The sequence below is a fragment of the Scardinius erythrophthalmus genome (genome assembly GCF_964197995.2).
Source record: "Scardinius erythrophthalmus genome assembly, chromosome: 2".
Lineage (NCBI taxonomy): Eukaryota > Metazoa > Chordata > Actinopteri > Cypriniformes > Leuciscidae > Scardinius > Scardinius erythrophthalmus.
Genome location: NC_138222.1, coordinates 2,534,613 through 2,556,597, shown reverse-complemented (window position 1 = coordinate 2,556,597; position 21,985 = coordinate 2,534,613). Strand labels below are relative to the sequence as shown.

Below are 21,985 nucleotides of genomic sequence, written 5' to 3'. Positions count from 1 at the left end.
AACATAATGTACGCATAATGTGAAAAAACGTTTTCTTTCATGACAATGCAGTTGTTCCTAAAACTGGCAGAGAATATGAATTTTGTATAGATAAGGATGGGCGAATATGTGTACTTATCAATCAATGGCTGCATTCACACTAACCATTATTCAAAAACAACACTCTTTCCATCATTGCCTAAATTGTGTGTTGCCTTTTAGACATGTCGGTAAGAAAACATGTGTACAAAGTGTATGATTACAAACATCTCGTCATTTATTTGTGCATTGATTCACAGGCTATAAATGCCAGCTCTATTTGTGAATTGTACTGTGCGCTTTCAAAACCCTGTGAATTTTGATGCGTGAATGATACGTTTCCAATGACTGTGCATCTGTTACACAAAATATTTATTTATTTATTTATTTATTTATTTATTTATTATGTTTGGTTTATTGATTGTCTATTTATTAAAATTTTATATTTTCATAAAAATGGAGAACAATCAGCGAATTTAAATGTGCTTGTTGAGTTTAAATTTGTAATCCAAAGTTAAGATTCACGTCATTCAAATCCCCAGTGTGTCTCTCACGCTCGAGTCCTTTGCGGTGCACATAAAACGTAATTTTTTGGAAGACAGAGATTGCATTATGGTATTATTTCCCCGCCCTGTCTCTATTCAAATTACTGCATTTCAATGATGGAATGGGGATTGAGACCGCTTCCTCGTCACTGTGTATTGGGAAGGTTTCATTCACGAATCAAAATTCATTAAAGTTTTTCTGAATAGCTAAAACACTAAAACCCTTTCTCTGAACCAAATTCTCAATAGCTTAAACCAGTTTATCAAATTAATTACTCTTTCTGTAAAACCTTAAACAAGTTCAGGCAGTTAGACACCATTTGCAAATCTCATGATTTTGCCAGAAGAGTCAGAGTTTATCTGATTGTAGATTGAATAAAACATAAAACAGCTCTAAAAACATTACAGAGAGATAGTGTGTGTGTGAGTGTGTGCGTGTGTACACATGTTCCCTTTCGAGGGAACTCGCGATGTGTCGATGACGCTTTGGGGAACGCCTCCGCGTGATTACGTCTGAAGCACTTATGTCAACTAGTCCAATGGAATGAATGAGCGGGCGGGTGACGTCATGACCAGGAAAGGATAAAAGCACATCCGGTGCAACCATTCGCTAGCTTTTGTGCCTCAGCAAAGGATTCTGTGTCAAACTGTCTGTTATATTTATTGTTTGTCTGTCACATTCCTTGTATGGCTCGTCCTAAAAGCAGCCTAAAAGTTGATCATCTCCATCACGTGGTCTACCATTTTTTCCCGATCTACATAGTGAGCTGTGTAGATCGTGGAATAAACCATATTCGTCACGTCTCTTCAGTCCTCAAGTGCACACATATTCTGATATAAGACGACTGAAGGAATATGGTTATGGGTCGATGCCCCCGGCTGAAGGCATCTGGGCATTACCCTGATCATCTGGAATGGATTTCCCCTCGGGGAAAACCCCTTGGTTTTCATCCACCACTGTAGGGGTCTTATGTGCAAAAGGCCAAAAGGTATACCATTATGGCATGGTACTAGCTTTATCTCAGACACCGTGGCCAGGATGGTCTCGATACATGCTGGGGAGAATTGTGCCCGCATCGTAGTCCAGTCCCTGACCATGCCCAGGAAGGTGGTTCACTGGGCGGGTGTCAACACGCTCTTTTTTGTGTTGAGTCTCAGCCCCAAGCACTTTATAGGGCAAGGAATGTGTAAGTGTAAGTGGGTCTGGTAGTGGAAGCATATAAACAAAGGAACATCTAGATCTAGAGATGTATAACGACATAATGGTAAAAAACAAATATTGATGACAATAATAATAATAATAATAATGATGATAATAATAGTAGAAATAATAACTGGAGGATGGAGGATGAGGAAGATGATAATAATATAGTATTATATAATAATATAATAATGATATAATAATAATGGTAATAGTAGTAACAATATAATAACAACAATACGTATAACACAAATTTCCAGAAGGGAGATCTGACAGTAGAGCTTTCGAAACAGCCATACTCCTGGTTGAGTGGGCCCGTACAGTCATAGGTGAAGGCTGACCGGCCACCCCATGAGCAAGTGAGATAGCCTCAACCACCCACTTGCTCATTATCTGCTTAGATGCGGGGTAACCTTTTCTAGGTGACTCGAAAAAGACAAAGAGTTGATCTGATTTTCGCCACAGGGCAGCTCTGTGGACATAAGCATCCAAAGCCCTAACAGGGCACAGCAGATTGAGTTTTTCCTGATCTGATGATTGAAAAGGTGGAGGACAGAAGGCCTGCAGCATAATAGGACCCGCAACATTAGTTTGGACCTTAGGCACATAGCCCAGTCTAGGGTGAAGAAAGGCTTTAACCATACCAGGTGCAAATTCTAGAGACGAAGGAGCAACAGACAAAGCATGTAAGTCTCCAATTCTTTTGAGAGACGATATAGAAAGGAGAAATAAAGTTTTTAATGAGAGGAACTCTTCTGAAACCTCTTCAATAGGCTCAAAGGGAGCCAAAGTCAGGCTTTCAAGAACAACGGCCAAATCCCAAGCCGGTGCTCTCGTGAGAAGTGCAGGCCTCAGCCTCAAAGTGCCACGAAGAATATAATGAGAGGTAATGAGAAGGTCTCTCCCTAATGATCCAGAGTAGTGTGGTCAGCAGATATAGCTGCCACATACACCTTTAAGGTGGATGGAGATAACCCAGCAGAGAAACGTTTTTGCAATGAACCCACAATACAGTTGACCGGGTCCAATTGATGTTCTCTGCACCAAGAAGAGAATAGTTTCCACTTCAATGCATACAGTCTTCTCGTGGAGCGCTCTAGACTGGAGTAGGGATGTCCCGATACCACTTTTTCACTTCCGATACCGATACCGATGCCGCAGCTTTGGCTATTTGCCGATACCGATATCAATCCGATATTTTTATTTTATTCTTGAACTAATACTACTAATAATAAAATATAATGGAAGCACTTTCCTCAATTAGCCACTTAAAAACATCTCACTCAAATGGAGAACAAATACTTCTCCAGTATATAGTCCACAACAACAGTTGATAATGAAAGACTGCCAGCCTTTATTCAAAAGACCTTGAGATATGTTTAGTAACCTGAACGAATTTAAAATTAATTTGCTATATTTCAGATCAATATATTTGTTTCCTTTAAATTTTAATTAACTTTAACTTTATTCTCATCTGAATTATAAATAATTTATTTCTGTATAAAATAATACTACTTTTAAAAACACATTTGATTTTCTTTTTTATTCAATGTAGAATGTGTAACTTAAAAATAAACAGATTAGTGCTCTGTTTTAGGACAAGAAATGAAAACCAATGCAATATGATGAATGTCCAAAAGATGAGATCATTTTTGCTTTTAAACAGCGTGTGCGTGTGTGTGTGTGTGTGTGTGTGTGATTTTGGTTGGGTGACAGTTACAGTTTGACAAGAGTTTACAGTTTGACAAAAGCACAATGTTGGGTTTTACACAAATATAAGTAGGCTAAACACTTTTTCCAGTTTTAATGATGTCCTGTATGAAAATGACGGAGTATGTTTTTTTTGTTTCCACTGTTCGATCGCGCCCGTGCCTCTCTCTCTGACACACACACACACACCAGCATTGCAATCTTGACATCGCAGCCTGTTCATTTTGCTGCGTTCACACCAAAACGCGAATAGAGCGTCAAATTTGCGTCTATCGCGTCTAGTTCGATGCTTGAACAGTTTGAATCCATTCGCGCGTCCAAAGCGAACAGGACGCGCCGCGCGCGTATAATGATAAAGTGAGCGTTTGAAGCGATATAGACGCGCGTTCAGAGCTAAGGCGGGCTACAGATTAGGTGTCCCTAAAGAACCCGCATATGCGCGTATCTAACAGTAACGTTAGTTTCGTATTACATTAATTAATGTGCACGCGAGATTTATTTATTTTTATTCCGTGTATTCTCTGTGTAAATCCATGCACCGAACGTACGTTCAGTACGAATACGTACCGTTCCACCCCTAATGGGTATCGGATCATAGGTATCGGATAATTTTTTTTCTCCCCTCCGATATCCGATCTAGCGTTTTGGGCCAGTATCGGCACGATACCGATGCCGTGGATCGGATCGGGACATCCCTAGACTGGAGTATGGTCTCCACAACCTTGGTCGAGAGACCAGATTCTATGAGCTGTGCCAAGCCCACAGTTTCCACAACTCCAGGTGAGGGTGATATAGCCCCAGTGGAGCTGGATATGTGAGGGAGAATCACATGGGACAGTGAGAGATGCGAATAGAGATCTAGAGATTTGAATAGGTCTACTTCTGCTTGACTGAACTTCTCCCATAGGAGCTCCACTACATCGGGTTGGAGTCTCCATTCCCCAGGCCTCAGCCCCTGCCTCGACAGGATGTCCGCTCCCTGATTCTGATGCCCAGGGATATTTACTGCCCTGAGAGACAGCAATTTCCCTTGGGCCCACAGGAGGATTTGGTGTGCCAGTTTGCATAGCTGATGCGACCTCAGACCCCCCTTATGATTGATGTAAGAGACCACCGATGTGTTGTCCGTGCAGACAAGCACATGATGGCCCCTCAGGTCTGAGAGGAAGTGTTTCAGAGCCCGAAATACCGCCATCATTTCCAGCAGATTTATGTGTCAGGAAAGAAGATGGTCCTGCCACTGACCTTGCACCGAGTGACCACCATCGAAGATATACAGGCAGGAGACAGTCGTGCCTGCATCGTAGTTGAATCCCTAATTACGCCTAGAAAAGTGGTCCTCTAGTATCAACCAATATTTGATATAATTTAACACACGAATGCCCTAGAGTCTCAGAGGAGCCAGAGCTGCATCCACGTATTTCTTGAAAGTGCAGGGTGATAAACCTAGGCCGAAAGGAAGCACTCGATATTGATACCCTTCGCCCCCAAAAGCGAACCTCGAGAAGTTCCTGTGATGAGGATGGATGGCTACATAAAAGTAAGCATCCATTAGGTCTATAGTGACAAACCAGTCCTTGGATCGAATCTGTGACATGATCTGTTTTGAGTGTAAGCATTTTAAACTTGAGCTTTAGAACCGTGCAATTTAGTTGTCGCAGGTCTAGAATAAGACACAACCCTCAATCCATTTTTGGCACAATGAAGTAGTGGCTGTAAAACCCTGACTAGGTAAACAATGAGTCCGCACACCAGAAAATGCTCCTTAGCGATTTAATGAATGCTCACCACGTGTAACGTTTCGGGCCCAAGCCCTTCATCAGACGAAGGGCTTGGGCCCGAAACGTTACACGTGGTGAGCATTCATTAAATCGCTAAGGAGCATTTTCTGGTGTGCGGACTCATTGTTTACCTTTGCAACTACTTGTCTGCCCAGCACCCAGTTTTATTGTTTTGGATGTGCGTGCTGTACCTTTGAACTCTATTGTAAAACCCTGACTCCCTGCTGAGAGGAGGAACCCTTTCTATAGCCTCCTTTCATAGAAGAGTCTGAACTTCTGGGAAGTATATCTTCTTGTGACCCAATGAGATATATTTGGCAGTAGCTTCAGTAACTGACTGCTCTACATCCCTCCTCAGAGGATCGTTGGACTTTGCTACAATCTCGGTGCCCTGAAGTGGCGAACCGGAAGGGAACAAATGAACTGCCAACTTTGCTGCCCTCCTCAGAGGGTCGCTGGAAACCACTATAACTCGAAACAGCAGAGGTGGCTGGGTTAGCAGGACGGCTTCTTGAGGGCACCGAAGAGACACAGGCACTGTATACTGAGGTGGAATCCATTTCTCTCCGGAGGGGACTGCCCTCAGAGGCCTTCAACAAAGAAGGCCGTCGGTTTCAGGACTTCTTCTTTGTTGAAGCCTTCTTTGAGATAATGATGGTCCTCAGATCCTGCCTATCTCTAGATTGCTTCGACTGCGACCGCCACACAGACCCCCCTGATTGTGGAGGAGGCCTAGTAGCGACGTTTCGCAATTTTTGCACTCTGTGCTGCTGTGAGGAGCTCGTAGAGCTCCCGATCAGCGAGGAAGGAATCGCTGGAACACTGCCACCTGTTTCTTTGCCTCCTGAAACCTCTCGATGCCCGAGGTGACAGAGTCGCCGAAGAGGCCAGAAGGCGAAAGTGGAGCATCCAGCAAGACAGTTCTATCCCTATAACGCATGTCGGATAGGTTCAACCAGAGATGCCTCTCCGTGGCCACCAGGGCTGCCATAGATCGGCCAATTGACTTGACCGTCTCCTTGGTGGCCAGAAGAGACAAATCTGTAGCGCGACGCAGTTCTCGAATTGTGTCATCGCTAACTTCCTCACTATCATCTAGGTATCATCTAAAAAATGGCAACCCCTGAAGAGGAGATTGTGATCTAGATGGTAAATATCTTTCATCTAACAAACTTTTCTTTTTAACTTCTTGTTTCTCGGCTGGCCAATCGATGTTTAATTTTGCAACATTTCAGCAATTTAGCAACAGTGTAATTAGTTTAATTACAGCCTTCCTGTAGCTCAAACAGTAGAGCATTGGTGCTTGGTCATGGGTTCGATTCCCAGGGAAAGCAAGAACTGATAAGAATGTAAATGTGTACCTTGAAATGCAATGTAAGTCACATGTAAGATAAAAGCGTCTGCCAAATGCATAAATGTAAATGTAAATGTAAGAAACAGCACGAGTCGCAATCACCATGAGCTTCTCATATGCAGGGGTATGAGGTGGCGAATCCTCAACAATGCTAGCAACATCCAGATCCACAGAACTGGATAATTGAAGCACTGGTGCCTCACCCAGTCGTCACCCAGTTGTCACCCAATCCATTTGCGAACAACACGATCTAAGTCGCAGTTCTGCCTCGACAGTTCTGCCTCCCTGCTCTGGAGAAACAAGAGAAATATGCTTTCCTACGGGCAACAGAAAATCAGCTTCCTGAAGAAATCAAATCTGATGAAATAGCGCACAGCTGATATGAAGCCTGTGTGACTTATTCTTGGAGCGCCATTTGCCAGTCAAATTGTATGGTATAAGGGCTTCACACATTCATCACACCGAAGGTATTCCCATAGTGACAGTGAATCGAGAGATCGCAGTGTCGAGAGAACCTATGACTGGGAACTTTCTATTATTATTGTGTCTCTTAAAAGGTAAATTGTAAATAGGGAAATTACACTGTCTTGTAGGAGATAGGTGCCTATTAATTCTTTGTAAAAGTAAATTTTCTCCTGGTTTGTAATAGTAGGCCTATTTTGTAAATGTATTTTGTTTTACTTTGACTATTTTAGGTCAGGGTTCGAATTACGGGGGAGCTAAGGGGAGCTCGGCTCCCCTGAAAAGGACCTGGGCTCCCCTGAAAGCGTACTTTGAGACATTTAGGGGGAGCTCTAAAACACTGTCCATTTTTTTGTGTCGCATATAGATTTTGATTTTCTGTACATTTTTTGTACATTCTGTACAAGGGAAAACTCCTTTTCTCGAGAATATTGAAGCCTTTATTTTAAAACGTATTGCAGCAGCACAGGCGAGAGCATCAGAGCTCGCGCGAGCGCGCTGATGGGCTGTGCTGAGGCAACTGCACAAACCAATGGCGAGAAAGCAGAAGCACGCGATCCAATAGGAGCGCTTGGCGACCTGCCAGACTCTGCGCGCCAAATAGAAGAGTATAAATACAGAGAAAACTCGCCATATGACAGATCAAATCGACTGAAGCGAAAACACCTGACGTGAGAGAAATAGCACGGCAAGGTAACGCAGTACTCGTTCCCTTATCTCCGAGGTAAGGGAACCGAGGTTACGTAAGTAACCAAGTACGTTCTGTACTGTTTACTGTAAAACTATTGTTTTAAATGCCCGAACATGCACCAAAAGCGTTAAAATCAGTCAGGGAGGATCGGGAAATAGGGCTCCCCCGAAAGCCACTTTGTAATTCGAACCCTGTTTTAGGTTATGGCAGCACTTAAATAAATAGTTTGTTTCTGTTTTGTTTGTTATTTTGGCCTACCCTTTTCCGAAGCTCATGTAGTGGCCGGTAAAAGGAACTGAAATAAATGTAATGAAAGAAATGAAAGAAAACCCACGCTTTTCTTATGTGATGTTCTTCAGTTATGTTGCGCCACTTTGTTCCTATATTGGGACGTAACACATTCCAGGTATTCATATTATCAGCTTATGTGTTTCCTGGGAATGGAACCCATGACATTGTGTAATGGCTGAAGCTGAATCCTATTCAACTGACCACCAGAGGGAGCTGTTACTGTTTTCATTTTCATTGTGTTTGCCTGGTTTGATGGATAGCTGTGTTTTCATCTTAGGCCTGCCTTTTGACTTTGCCTCATTGCATTATGTTCTGGATTTGTTTGCTCCATTTATTCTACTCCAAATCCGCAAATTGATTCTAAATCTGTCCCATATCGAGCTCCTTACACATTGGTGTTGCTAGCATCATTCTCTTCCAGTTAAGTTTTTTATTTAAAAATGTACTTTAAAATAAATATAGTAAAATAAATATAGTAATAATAATACAATTCTTAGGTTAAAATAAAAAAAATAATTAATTTTTTTTAAATTGCAGTGTTCTTAAAGACACATATTCAAGAAGGTGTATTCCTACAATATACTATGTCTTAATTATATTTAACATTAATTAATTATATTTAATATCTCCACAAAAGTCTCTATTCAATTATATAACCTGAATAATAACCTTTAAATGTGTTTTTTGCTTGTTTTGGATTTCAAGTGCAATCAATACACTTAATTGTACTTTTTCACAAGGTGTAAAACATTGAAAAACACCAAAGTTTCCTCCCACTCATCCAGCAGTAAATTAAATTATTATATTTGTTCACAGAAAAGTTATTAAAATAAAACAGTTGTCATAAGATCACAAAGAAAACAATATCTCGATATAAGATGTGATATAAAGTCTTATTTCTCTTAATTCAATTAAATCTTTCTTTATTATGAGAGCTCTCGTAAAAAAAGCACAAAAAGCAAATGTAACAACCATATGAAGTGCTGTCAGAGATATTCACAATCTCAAAACATTTCCTTTACAGCATTCATGAAACATCTCTGCATGTGTATACAAGATAATCAACGCAAAATCAATATAGATATAAGATCTCAATATAACTGTAAGGTAAGTTAAATGATTATCTAAAATAGAATACAAACAATAGATCTGAGCAATAAATAATATGAATAAATGAATCAAAAGATGAGTAAATGAATAGTATATATAAATATGCAAGTTTATATGATGAAAGAAAAGAATAAAAAAGAAAAACAATAATAAATGGATTATAACACAAGTTTAGCTCTTTAAAGCATATAGTCAAATAAACTGTTCTGCTTTCCTGGCGTGAACCAGACAATCACCCCTCAGATAACATACATGCGTGCACAGATCGCATTTCAACGTAATATCCCTTATTTCCCATTAACAGAGTCAAATACAAAAAGAGTTAACAAAATAATTTCTATAAATCGCCTCAAAAGGCAGAATGCTCTGTGTTTTACAATACTTAATATTTTAAGTAGAGTTGTTCTTCTCCTTTTCTATGTCAAGCTCACATTGGCCATAAACACTATATAAAGGCCTGGCAAAATATTTTCTCAAACTGCAACACTGTTGGGGATTTTGTCTGGGGACAAATAACAATAATCAAATGGTAATCCCTCATTCCGGCTCTTGATGATGTTGGTCACCTCATCTAGTTTATTGCGGAAAGTCTTTATGGCTTCCTTCACTGGTTGCTCTGTGAAGCACATTTCTGGATACGTGCCCAAGTACAGCTGGAGGGAAAAGTAAGTTATTCAGAAAGCAGAACAAAGAATCTTTCTTTCTTTTTACAAGGTACTGACCCTTCTCTAAGCTCCGCCCTCTTGGTTACTGTCAATCACTCAGACAAGCTTATAAAACAAAGGAATTGGGGATTTTCAAATCATAATCCATATTATGGATAATCAAAACATATATTAACTGTCACTACGTGCTCCAGAAAAACAGATAAATTATCACTAGATAATTTAGTTTAAAACTATCCAAACACACAGGACATCCATTATCTAACTTTAGAGAAGAGCAAAAGCTTGGCTTTAAGGATTAGAAGAAATGTATTGCACTACAGAACACATGGTGTAAAATGCCATTTGTAACACATGGATTTCTAATTCAACATTGTTTTGAATTTTAAAATGTGTGGACATAAAAGTGTGAATGTGGCACATAATATATAGTGTATAGACGTTTCATTCTCAGTTTTTTGCTCCCATCTGCTTTGCATGCAGACTAAAATTTAACAGAAAACAGTTATTATTATGATTTATACTGGACTATAACAGATCAGTGCTCCTAATATTTAATATTTTATATACGTGACACCATTAAAAGAATAGATACATTTTCTGTTAGAAAATGTAGATACTATTTGCTGGTATGCTATGAAAAAGAATAGATACTATTTGCTGGTATGCTTCTCTTAGTTTAAAACAAAAGAACACATTAGTAAGGGTAAATAAAGTTAGCAGCAAAATTATTGGGACTCAACAGGTAAAACTAAATGAACTGTACAATAGACATGTACTGAAAAAGGCGGAATCCATTATGTCTTGTAGTTCTCACCCCCTGCATGCGGAATTTAAGATGCTGCCTTCTGGTTCCCGCCTTAGTCAGCCATACGCCAAAACAAATAGATATAAATTCTCCTTTGTACCCTCTGCTATCTCTTTGATAAATTCTGGAAAAAGAGGTAACTTTTGCACTAAACTTTAAATTTACATTTATATGGTAGTGGTATTAATATCTATTTGACAGATTTGTATTTTTTTTATGATGTTGATGTTTTGTTGTGATGTATTGTTTGTGTACTACTTTTGCTACTGCAGCAAACTAATTGCCCCTCGGGGACAAATAAAGTTGAAGTTGAAGATGAAGTTGAAGTTACTCCCCAAACATTTTTTAAAGTGGGACTTAGCGAAGGGTCAGTTAAATTAATTGCACTACCTGACTGAAAATACTTGTACGTTGGCAGTGCCGCAGAACGCATACACTGTAGCAAGCAAACAATCTACAACAATAAGAATGGAAAATGTGTTTGAGCTAGGGCTGGGAATCGATTAAAAAAAATTAACTAATTAATTGCACAATTTCTGTAATTAATTGCAATTAATTGCGTTTCCCCCAAGCTTGTAATCATCAATATTTAAAGGAATAGTTCACTTTAAAATTAAAATTCTGTCATCACTCACCCTCATGTTGTTTTAAACCTGTATGAATTTCTTTCTTCTGCTGAACACAAAGGAAGATATTTAGAAGAATGTCAGTAATCAGACAGTTTCTGGTACCATTGACTTCCATAGTATATATTTGTCCTACTATGGAAGACAATGGGACCCAGAAACTGTCTGATTACTGACATTCTTCTAAATATCTTCCTTTGTGTTCAGCAGAAGAAAGAAATTCATACAGGTTTAAAACAACATGAGGGTGAGTGATGACAGAATTTTAATTTTAAAGTGAACTATTCCTTTTAACTCAGAATCACCTAATTAAACAACACAGGGAAAAAAAGGAACAGAAAATAGCCCTATATTAAACATCAATATCAATATTTTTTTTCAATAATCAATCAACATAATCAATTTAACAGATTTTTTTTTCTTTAACTAATTATCAAAATAAAATATAGTCCTACAAAGCTATTATTACCAGAGCATGTAATCAGAGCAGGTAATTTTACCATTGCTGCCCAGCATGGCTATACCAGCTCAGCAAACAGAATTTCACGTTATTTGAGTGGACTTTACTTTTCCAGTGCTCGGTACATGATTGAAGCGTTTGGGCCGTTGTCGACAGAGCCGCCGACACACACACACACACACACACACACACGTGACACACACACATACACGGAACGGAGAGCGCGCCGCTGGGCCGTTACAGCCGCCGACACACACACACACACACACGGAACGGAGAGCGCGCCGCTGGGCCGTTAACGACAGAGCGCGCCGACACACACACACGCGGAACACAGCGCGGCGCACACACGGAGCGGAAAAGACCCGCTCATGAAAGCTGCGCGAGAATGAAACGTGATCGCCGAACACGGAGGGGCGGGACGGCCTTTTCAATAGCAGCCGCAACAGGAAATCATTAAAACGAGGCAAAAAAGTGTGCTGCGTTAAATGCGTCGTTAAACATTTCAAATTAATCGCAAAGATTAACGAGTTAATTCCCCCATGCAGCCCTAGTTTGAGCCTACATATATATATTTTTTTAAATCATCTTTGGTCTATTTTTTTTTTTTACCCTTCATCCTTCACTCGCATTTTGTAACATCTTTCCCTCAAAATTATACTTACATTTTTTTTGTTTCATTGTGATAATATTTTTTCTATTTGTTTAATGCAATTTTTTTAGATTTTTTATTTTATTTACCTTTAAATTACCTTAAAATTTGGTCAATAAATAATACATAAATAGTAATTTAAGCACATTCCTCACATTCTTTCAACTTACATTCAAAATAACACAATTTCATGCATAACCCTTTTAATTCAGCTCAAAATATCATACTTCAGGTGTCTTTGCCGAACTCTTGTGGAAAAAAAAAAAAAATATATATAACATGATTTTTCATGACTCTTGCCACTAGATGGCCTTATAGCTCTATATGGAACTTTTTAGAATTCTCAGGACTCCTCAAATTCATTCAATTGTTTTGTGTATTCGTGGTTCAAGTGCAACAAAAGTCCCAGGGGCTTGGACCCCTCTGATGAACACTCAATTTTTATTATAAATAAATAAATTAGTTTCGGGTCAAAGTGATCCGAGCGTGATGCTCTGTACCCTGAGCCAGTAACAGGTTAATTCTTTTTCACATTGATTTAGACTAGACTGCTGTCATGTTCGCTACAATTTCAAGTGAAAAGTAAATCCAGACCGAATCAACATCAAACCTCATTCTTCTGGAACCGACTGAGGGCCCAAGCTGTTCCTATAGCCTGGCTGGAACGTCCACGATCAGGCAGACTCTCCATGATATACTCCATATTCACTTTGTCCTTCTCTTCGGGAGGCGGCTTGCGCATGGTGGTAGGACTGTTGGGGATCCAGCCATACCAGTCAAACTGAAACAAAAGTTTACTCACAGATATTAGCTTATAGATATTATCCAGAATTTTGCCAAGCAATTTTTAACACTCCTGCAGATGATATGAAAGTGATAATTTCACCTGTCCAAAGTTGACAGCAGCATGTTGTGCTGAAGCTGTGAATATCACAACGGTCAGGTATTTGACTAACTCCTCTCGAGTTTTCAGAGACTTTGGAAACTCTGGAAACAGTGGAAGTATGCGTTTAACTTTTGCACACATTTAAGGGTGACTTGAACCACACAAAGATGCATATAGAATATACAAGAATACAAACAATTATGCATGCTTGCACAGACCAACACTGATATTTTGGCCCTGTTTACTCCAGGTATTAAGATGCGCTTTGGTCAATCGGATCACAAGTACATGATGGAGACACATTGCCGTTTACTCCTGGTGTTTAATTTATTTTGTCCACTTTCAACCACTTCTGTCCTGATTTTGTTCAATGGTACGGTCTACGAGCGAGTAAATGTATGGGCTTTTTCAGATCTTTCTATCTAATGAACGAAATAAGCTTGCTTAATTTACATATGAAAGCGACCGGAGACGATGGAAAAACATACAGAGAGCAGCAGCTTTAATTTCTGCTCTGACAGCCGTGAGACCACACCGAATGCTAAGAGCGCATGCAGAGGTGGGTAAAGTACATTTACTCTATTACAAATGTTTTAAATGTTTTACTTTTAAGCAGGGCTCCGAACCGGTTCAAGGAACGAAAACCGGTAACAAACAAAATTTTGACAGGAACATGGACAGGAACAATTTGACAGGAACGAAAACAAATTCAAATTTAATTATTCAGAAACGCTAATGGGCACAATAATGGGCGGAGCTCAGAGGAGCGGAGGCCTCTAATAGATCGACTCTCTATAGTGAGAGGAGGCCTAACAACGCTCTATTTCAAAATCATAGACCACTCCCAACCCAGATGCCCCAAAGGAGGCTCAAGTATCCACTCCATGTATCCACTCCATAACAGCAGAGTTCATTTGTGGCAGATTTCACTTCAATGGCAGATCTAATCTTTCTATGGCGCGAGACATAACGTCCAACAGCTCGTCATATGCTGGGCAGGCGGGCTGTGAGTGCTCAGAGACATCCTTGAACTCAACAGCCACGTCCTACTCATCACGAGAAAGCGTCATCCTTATTTATTATTTTCAGTCTAGAAGCAAAGAGAATGGCCTCAGTTTTTGGGACCTAAAATGCTCACATAAGGAACTACACAATTGATAGATAATCGACTAGACAATATACCCTTAAATATACACTCTCTGGCTTCTGTCATCAAGATAGGATTGAACCCACCTAAGAGATTTCTCATCCAACCCAATTGCCTTTAATTTACAATATAATTGTGTGGTCTACCGTATCAAATACCTTCTCAAGGTTCAACATAACCCTCCCACAAAATTTGCTACTGTCAACAGCTTCCCTTATTTTGTCAGTCATATATAATATACAAGTTTCAGTTGAATGTAAAGACCTAAAACCGGACTGTAAATCATACAATGTATTGTTTTTACTAATATATTTTTCAATTTGGTCATATACTACTTTTCCCATTATCTTAGACAACACACCGAAGAGAGAAATAGGCCTCATATTTAACTTGCAATCCTTTTTATATAATGGAATAACTCTAGCACGTTTAAACTCACTTGGTATTTTTATTTGTTCAATTGATAAATGAAACATATATAATACAAAAGGAGCAATTACTCTAGTACAGACCCTAAAAATGTTGTAGGAATGTTGTCAATCCCAGGTGCCTTATTTCTTTTTATTTCACTAATACATTTAAAAACTCCACTTTCAGTAATTGGTCTCAATCTAAAAGAATCATTAGCAATCCCACATTGCCCATAAAAAGACTGGTCAGTAGGAAGAGAATAGACTTTTTTTAGTGACTGTTCGAATGCATTCGACAACATGAGCGTCTACACTATGAAAGCAATACAATCAAATGCCTCTGGAAGTGGTCGAAAGTGGACAATTCAAAACATTTAGACCCCGTTTACACCTGTATTTAGCGTCATCCTCTTGTGATCCGACTGACCAGGTGTAAACTTGAAAATAATCAAAGATCAACAAAGACATTTGCTTTTACTGAAATTAACAAAAAATATTTGCTTTTACTGTTTCGACCCCCTTCCTTCTTACACCAAGGACCATTTGGAATTCCTAAAGATAAAGAGGTGCTGATAGTGCTCAAGGCCACCAAGATATGTGATTGGTCAGTTTGAATGTCTCACATTTGGGTTTTAGTCACATGGTCAGGGAAAGGATAAAAGAAGATTGTAACAGTTGCTCTGTCTCTATATCACTGGATCCCTTTCTTGGGGCTCTCTCTTTGCCTCTTTTCTTTGTCTCTAAATCTCTACACTTTCTCTCTCTCTTTCTATCTTTCAGGTTACATTTTACATATATGCTGGGTACAATTAATGGTAGAAGTTTTTAGCACCTCATACATCTATTTTATAACTATTTTAAGTTAGTTTAAGTTTTGTCATTAAACCTTTTCAATTACAAATAATGTGCTAACTAGTTTTGATTAGGTATTAACTTTGAAGTGCTACCTATCGCAATACAATATTATCACTCTCAATAGCAACTCTCTCCCACATATTAAGCTATTGTATCTGCGCTTATTTCCGTCGTTGGTATAAGTAGCATTGGGTGGTAATAGACAAGAAATGTACAGTTTTCTACCATCATGATGACCATGTTTCTTTAGTCATTCGGCAATCCAGCAGCCTGAACCCCTGTAGGAAATCCACCCTTACAGATAGCCTTTGATAAGTTAAACCTGTACTCACTGTCAGAAGTATTCATGCCAAAGAAAACATCCTGAACAAATCCTTGAATCTCCACATCTCTTTGAACGGTCTCATCACTCTCATAGTAGATCCCGACCACAGTAGAAACAAAACTAGGAAGATGAAAAAGATGACAAATTAATGAAAATAACTTTTCATTGGCGTGTATGTGGACTAATTTGTACTTTTGCACTAGTAGTACAGGATCTGAACTGTTGCAACACCTACCTGTGTATTGCATCCCAGATCTTCTTGCCATCATCTCTATAATAGTACTTGGGTGCAAATTTCATTCCTCGAGCTTCTATGTCCTCAGGGAAGCACATGGACTCGTACGTTAAAGTATCCATGGCCCTTTTAATCACTTCAGACATCCCATATGCATTGAGGCTACTAATCTGTGGATACCAAGAATTTAGTTAATCTTTTGCCTAAATATTTTCAGCACTTATTTAGCCTACTCTTTGACTTTTAGAAATTTAGGAACTACTTGGGTCTGGCGAAGACTGAATAATCAAATATGAATAGAATTGCTTTGAATCCTAGCAATATGCTGTTTATGTGGGGATATATTAAATTAGGTGTAAAGCTACCTTGCTGATGATCCCGTTTTCACTGATGAGTCTTTCACGGGCCAATGCATTGATTGCAATTGTGAAACGAACATGAGGTTTCAGTAACTGTAAGAAGCATTTAAACATGTGCATTAAATCATAAAAAACTGATTTAAAAGCATAACCTGAAACAGCAAACGTGGTTTCCAGGTCATTCCCTGGAGGTTTTTGGTTAACATTAAACCATGGATGAAAAGAAGGCAAGGATATCAGAACCAGCAACCCTTCATCAATAAATTGACATATACAGTATGTGAAACCACAATCTTCAGTTTAGCCCTGAATCTAAATATCATGACTAGATATTGAATGACAGGTACCTTGTATACAGGATGGACTGCAGAGAGCTGTCTGTACATGGCCATTTCAAAAACTTCTGATATCAGATGTGTCTTGAGAAGGTGCGTGACCAACTGGTGTACAATGAAGTCGGCAGATTTCACCCACATCTTGGCAAGCATCCAATCACATTCATTATCACTTGGGAGAAAGATTGGGCTCTTTTCCCCTGGGTTTTGACTGAGCTGATTCAGATTTAATAAAGCCAAGCAGGATATTTTTACTTTGGTGAGTAAATTCCCAGAAAAACCGCTTTTATTTTTCATTTATGTTTTCATTTGATACTGATTCTATAAGCGACAGATACCTGAATGGCAATTGGCACAATCTGGTCCAATCTGTTCTTGTACAGCAGGCAGACGGGTGCAGTCAGATAAAGCTGATCACTGGATGTTCGCACTCCCTCCAGTATTTCATAATCCACTATGTAGATGTTTCCTGCCTGTAAACGTGTTTACAGGTTCAAAATTTAGAACTAATTATTCATGGGTTAAAATAACATTGATTTGATTCATTTATGTAAACCATTTTATGTGAAGGATGTCAGAATACAAGCAAGTTTTGAATCTGATAATTGACCGACTGTTCAAGTGATGTATGCCTTAATGTTTCTGACCTTTAATTCCTCTTGTAGAGTGACACCTTTCTCCAGAAAGCTCTCCATCATCTCATGTGTGACTGGAAACTTGTCTGGAATTTCCATGCACTTCCTGATCATGACAGGATTGCAGCCATTCAAAAACTGATAGCCGAACATGTAATCCTTACTCCAGTCTTGCATCACTTTCTCTGTCCAGATTTCAAAGAGGAAAATTGAGTCAACTGTCTTTACAGGTATGAAAAAATGTGCTTCTGAGTTGATGGTTTCTCACAACAATTGTGTTTTTGGATATATAGTGTTTTTTAAATGAAGAAAAACAAACCTAGTAGAGTGTTCTTGATATTAAAATGTTCCAATACATTTTTAAAATCAGCCATGTCTTTCCAGGATTGAATGAAACCTTTAAATTTGTCAAGAAATGCTTCCCCAATCCTGAAAAAGAGTGCATACTGTATAATTATAGACATGAACACTATTTGCACGAATTTCATTCTGGAGAACGTCTCAGGTTACGACTGTAACCTATGTTCCCTGAGAACAGGGAACGAGACACTACGTCAGAATGACGCTATGGGGAACGCCTCAGGCGTGACAGGTGTCTGAAATCAAATATCAACTCACGGCAATCATGTTGACCGGCGACAGCCCGTGAATCATCAGCTTGATTGATTAACGCGCGACCACGATGTATAAAAGGGAGCCTTGAAAACATGACAACATCCTATCGTCTGAAGGGACTGTTGCAGGCAGGCCCCGAGGCATGGCAGGAAGACGTAGTGTCTCGTTCCCTGTTCTCAGGGAACATAGGTTACAGTCGTAACCTGAGACGTTCCCTTTCGAAAGGGAACTCTACACTACGTCAGAATGAGGCTTTGGGGAACGATATACCCACGGCACCATGCTAAGGGGAGTGCATGCCCTCAGGTCACACTGGGCTGTCAGTGACAGCATTCCCTACGGTCATAGCCCAAGCTAAAGGATACCACAGAAAAACCTCCACAGATTTAAAGGAAGGTCTACCTGGGCCAGCTCAAAGGCCTAGGACCACAATTCAAAAACTAGAAAGGGTCCCCTTCTAGGGAATGTGGCTAGGGGACCCGAGGGAACCCCAGCCAGTCACTATTCAGGGGAACGTGCCACCTGAAATGCCACCAGGCAGGCCTGACCTGGTGTCACTACATAAGACACTAAGTCTGGCCACTTCCTGTCTGTCTGAAGACAGAGCCTCTGGACACTTGCCTTTAGGTAAGGCATCCAACCCCAAAGACTGCAAAGCAGGCAGTGAACCACTCGGCCCGGATGTCAGAGACGGGATATCCTGGAGAGTATGACTTAGCATAGTGCTTTGAAACCCTTGCCAGCGAGGGGAGTTTCTCTACTCGATCCACGGATCTACCCAGTGTTTGTATTTCAAAACACTGAGGAGGTCTTTGAGGACCTAGGACTGAAATGCGGGATATCCCGGAGAGTATAACTCAGCATAGTGCTTTACAACCCTTGCCAGCGAGGGGAGTTTCTCTACTCGATCCACGGATCTACCCAGTGTTTGTGTTTCAAACCACTGAGGAGGCCTGTGAGGGCCTAAGGAAGTGAGAGGCCTCGAGAGGCCTACTACCTGTTACCAGAAGACCACCTTAAGTGGAAACTCAAAATATGTTGGAACTAAACTCCAGGGAGGCCTGGAGAGGCCTACAACCTGAAAACCATGCTGAGTGAAAACACATACAGTATGAGTTAGCTCACCTTCAGGAAGGCCTGGTGAGACCTCTGACCTGATAACCACAACATGTGGGTTAGCTATATTCAGGAAGGACTGGTGAGGCCTATAACCTGATAACCACTGTATGTGGGTGCTTATACTCAGGAGAGCCTATTGAGGCCTCTGACCCTTTCGGGGGGACCAAAAACGACCCCCATGCCAGGGAGGCTATCACACTTAATGCTGAAGCCAACAACCTGTTTAGTACCTAAGGGAAGCGGCAGCCTCCACAGGACGACTAGAGAGCAGAGGAAGCCTGCACATTTACACCAACATGGTCTCCAGAATTTATTCTCAAAGTGAAAAGTTCATAATACAGCAGCTCAGACAGAGAAAGGCTAAAAACAACTCTCCAATATTGAAAGGGCCCTTATTCTAAACTACTGCCTGCAATACCGTTTGCATGAAAGCCTCAGCAGGATGACTCTCGAAAGAGAGGAGGCCTGACATGCTAGAATATAACTACTGCACTCTTTTAGGGAGTGAAGCCGAACTGTATATATGGAGGCCTCAGCAGGATGACTCTCAAAGGAGAGGAAGCCTAACACATTTCTAGCAACCATGATCAAAGCTCAGGAAGCGAAGGGCTTGAAACACCTCCTCAGAGAGGGAGGGCCCACTTCTCAGACTTCAACTCAAATGCTGCTTGCATGGAGGCCTCAACAGGATGACTCTCAAAGAGAGGAAGCCTGACACATGCTAGAGTATAAACCAAAAACAGCCAACTGTATATATGGAGGCCTCAACAGGATGACTCTCGAAAGAGAGGAGGCCTGGCACATATATCTAACCATAAACAGCCTAACTATGTATATGGTGGCCTCAGCAGGAAGACTCTCAGTGGAGAGGAGGCCTGACACATATCTAACCATAGACAGCTTAACTATGTATATGGTGGCCTCAGCAGGAAGACTCTCAATGGAGAGGAGGCCTAACACAATCTAACCATAGACAGCTTAACTATGAATATGGTGACCTCAGCAGGAAGACTCTCAGTGGAGAGGAGGCCTGACACATATCTATCCACAGACAGCTTAACTATGTATATGGTGGCCTCAGCAGGAAGACTCTCAGTGGAGAGGAGGCCTGACACATATCTAATCACAGACAGCTTAACTATGTATATGGTGGCCTCAGCAGGAAGACTCTCAGTGGAGAGGAGGCCTGACACATATCTAACCACAGACAGCTTAACTATGTATATGGTGGCCTCAGCAGGAAGACTCTCAGTGGAGAGGAGGCCTAACACAATCTAACCACAGACAGCTTAACTATGAATATGGTGACCTCAGCAGGAAGACTCTCAGTGGAGAGGAGGCCTGACACATATCTAACCATAGACAGCTTAACTATGAATATGGTGACCTCAGCAGGAAGACTCTCAGTGGAGAGGAGGCCTGACACATATCTAACCATAGACAGCTTAACTATGAATATGGTGACCTCAGCAGGAAGACTCTCAGTGGAGAGGAGGCCTGACACATATCTAACCACAGACAGCTTAACTATGTATATGGTGGCCTCAGCAGGAAGACTCTCAGTGGAGAGGAGGCCTGACACATATCTAACCATAGACAGCTTAACTATGTATATGGTGGCCTCAGCAGGAAGACTCTCAATGGAGAGGAGGCCTGACACATATCTAACCACAGACAGCTTAACTATGTATATGGTGGCCTCAGCAGGAAGACTCTCAGTGGAGAGGAGGCCTAACACAATCTAACCATAGACAGCTTAACTATGTATATGGTGGCCTCAGCAGGAAGACTCTCAGTGGAGAGGAGGCCTGACACATATCTAACCACAGACAGCTTAACTATGTATATGGTGGCCTCAGCAGGAAGACTCTCAATGGAGAGGAGGCCTGACACATATCTAACCACAGACAGCTTAACTATGTATATGGTGGCCTCAGCAGGAAGACTCTCAGTGGAGAGGAGGCCTGACACATATCTAATCACAGACAGCTTAACTATGAATATGGTGGCCTCAGCAGGAAGACTCTCAGTGGAGAGGAGGCCTGACACATATCTAACCATAGACAGCTTAACTATGTATATGGTGGCCTCAGCAGGAAGACTCTCAATGGAGAGGAGGCCTGACACATATCTAACCACAGACAGCTTAACTATGTATATGGTGGCCTCAGCAGGAAGACTCTCAGTGGAGAGGAGGCCTGACACATATCTAACCACAGACAGCTTAACTATGTATATGGTGGCCTCAGCAGGAAGACTCTCAGTGGAGAGGAGGCCTGACACATATCTAATCACAGACAGCTTAACTATGTATATGGTGGCCTCAGCAGGAAGACTCTCAGTGGAGAGGAGGCCTGACACATATCTAACCACAGACAGCTTAACTATGTATATGGTGGCCTCAGCAGGAAGACTCTCAGTGGAGAGGAGGCCTAACACAATCTAACCACAGACAGCTTAACTATGAATATGGTGACCTCAGCAGGAAGACTCTCAGTGGAGAGGAGGCCTGACACATATCTAACCACAGACAGCTTAACTATGTATATGGTGGCCTCAGCAGGAAGACTCTCAGTGGAGAGGAGGCCTGACACATATCTAATCACAGACAGCTTAACTATGTATATGGTGGCCTCAGCAGGAAGACTCTCAATGGAGAGGAGGCCTGACACATATCTAACCATAGACAG

The 21,985-nt window shown here is 40.8% G+C and overlaps 1 protein-coding gene across 1 annotated transcript; it reads right to left on the bottom strand.

Annotated features, from left to right (window-relative positions):
• Positions 1 to 9,636: 9,636 nt before the first annotated feature.
• LOC308686018 (polyunsaturated fatty acid 5-lipoxygenase-like) lies at positions 9,637 to 17,738 on the bottom strand (the record flags this gene model as incomplete). The annotated part of the gene is made up of 9 exons (XM_081358252.1): positions 9,637 to 9,816; positions 12,985 to 13,155; positions 13,261 to 13,361; positions 16,005 to 16,117; positions 16,233 to 16,402; positions 16,598 to 16,684; positions 16,939 to 17,142; positions 17,265 to 17,399; positions 17,574 to 17,738. 9 exons carry the CDS (start codon positions 17,736 to 17,738, stop codon positions 9,637 to 9,639), a joined length of 1,326 nt encoding a protein of 441 aa, XP_081214378.1.
• Positions 17,739 to 21,985: the final 4,247 nt, after the last annotated feature.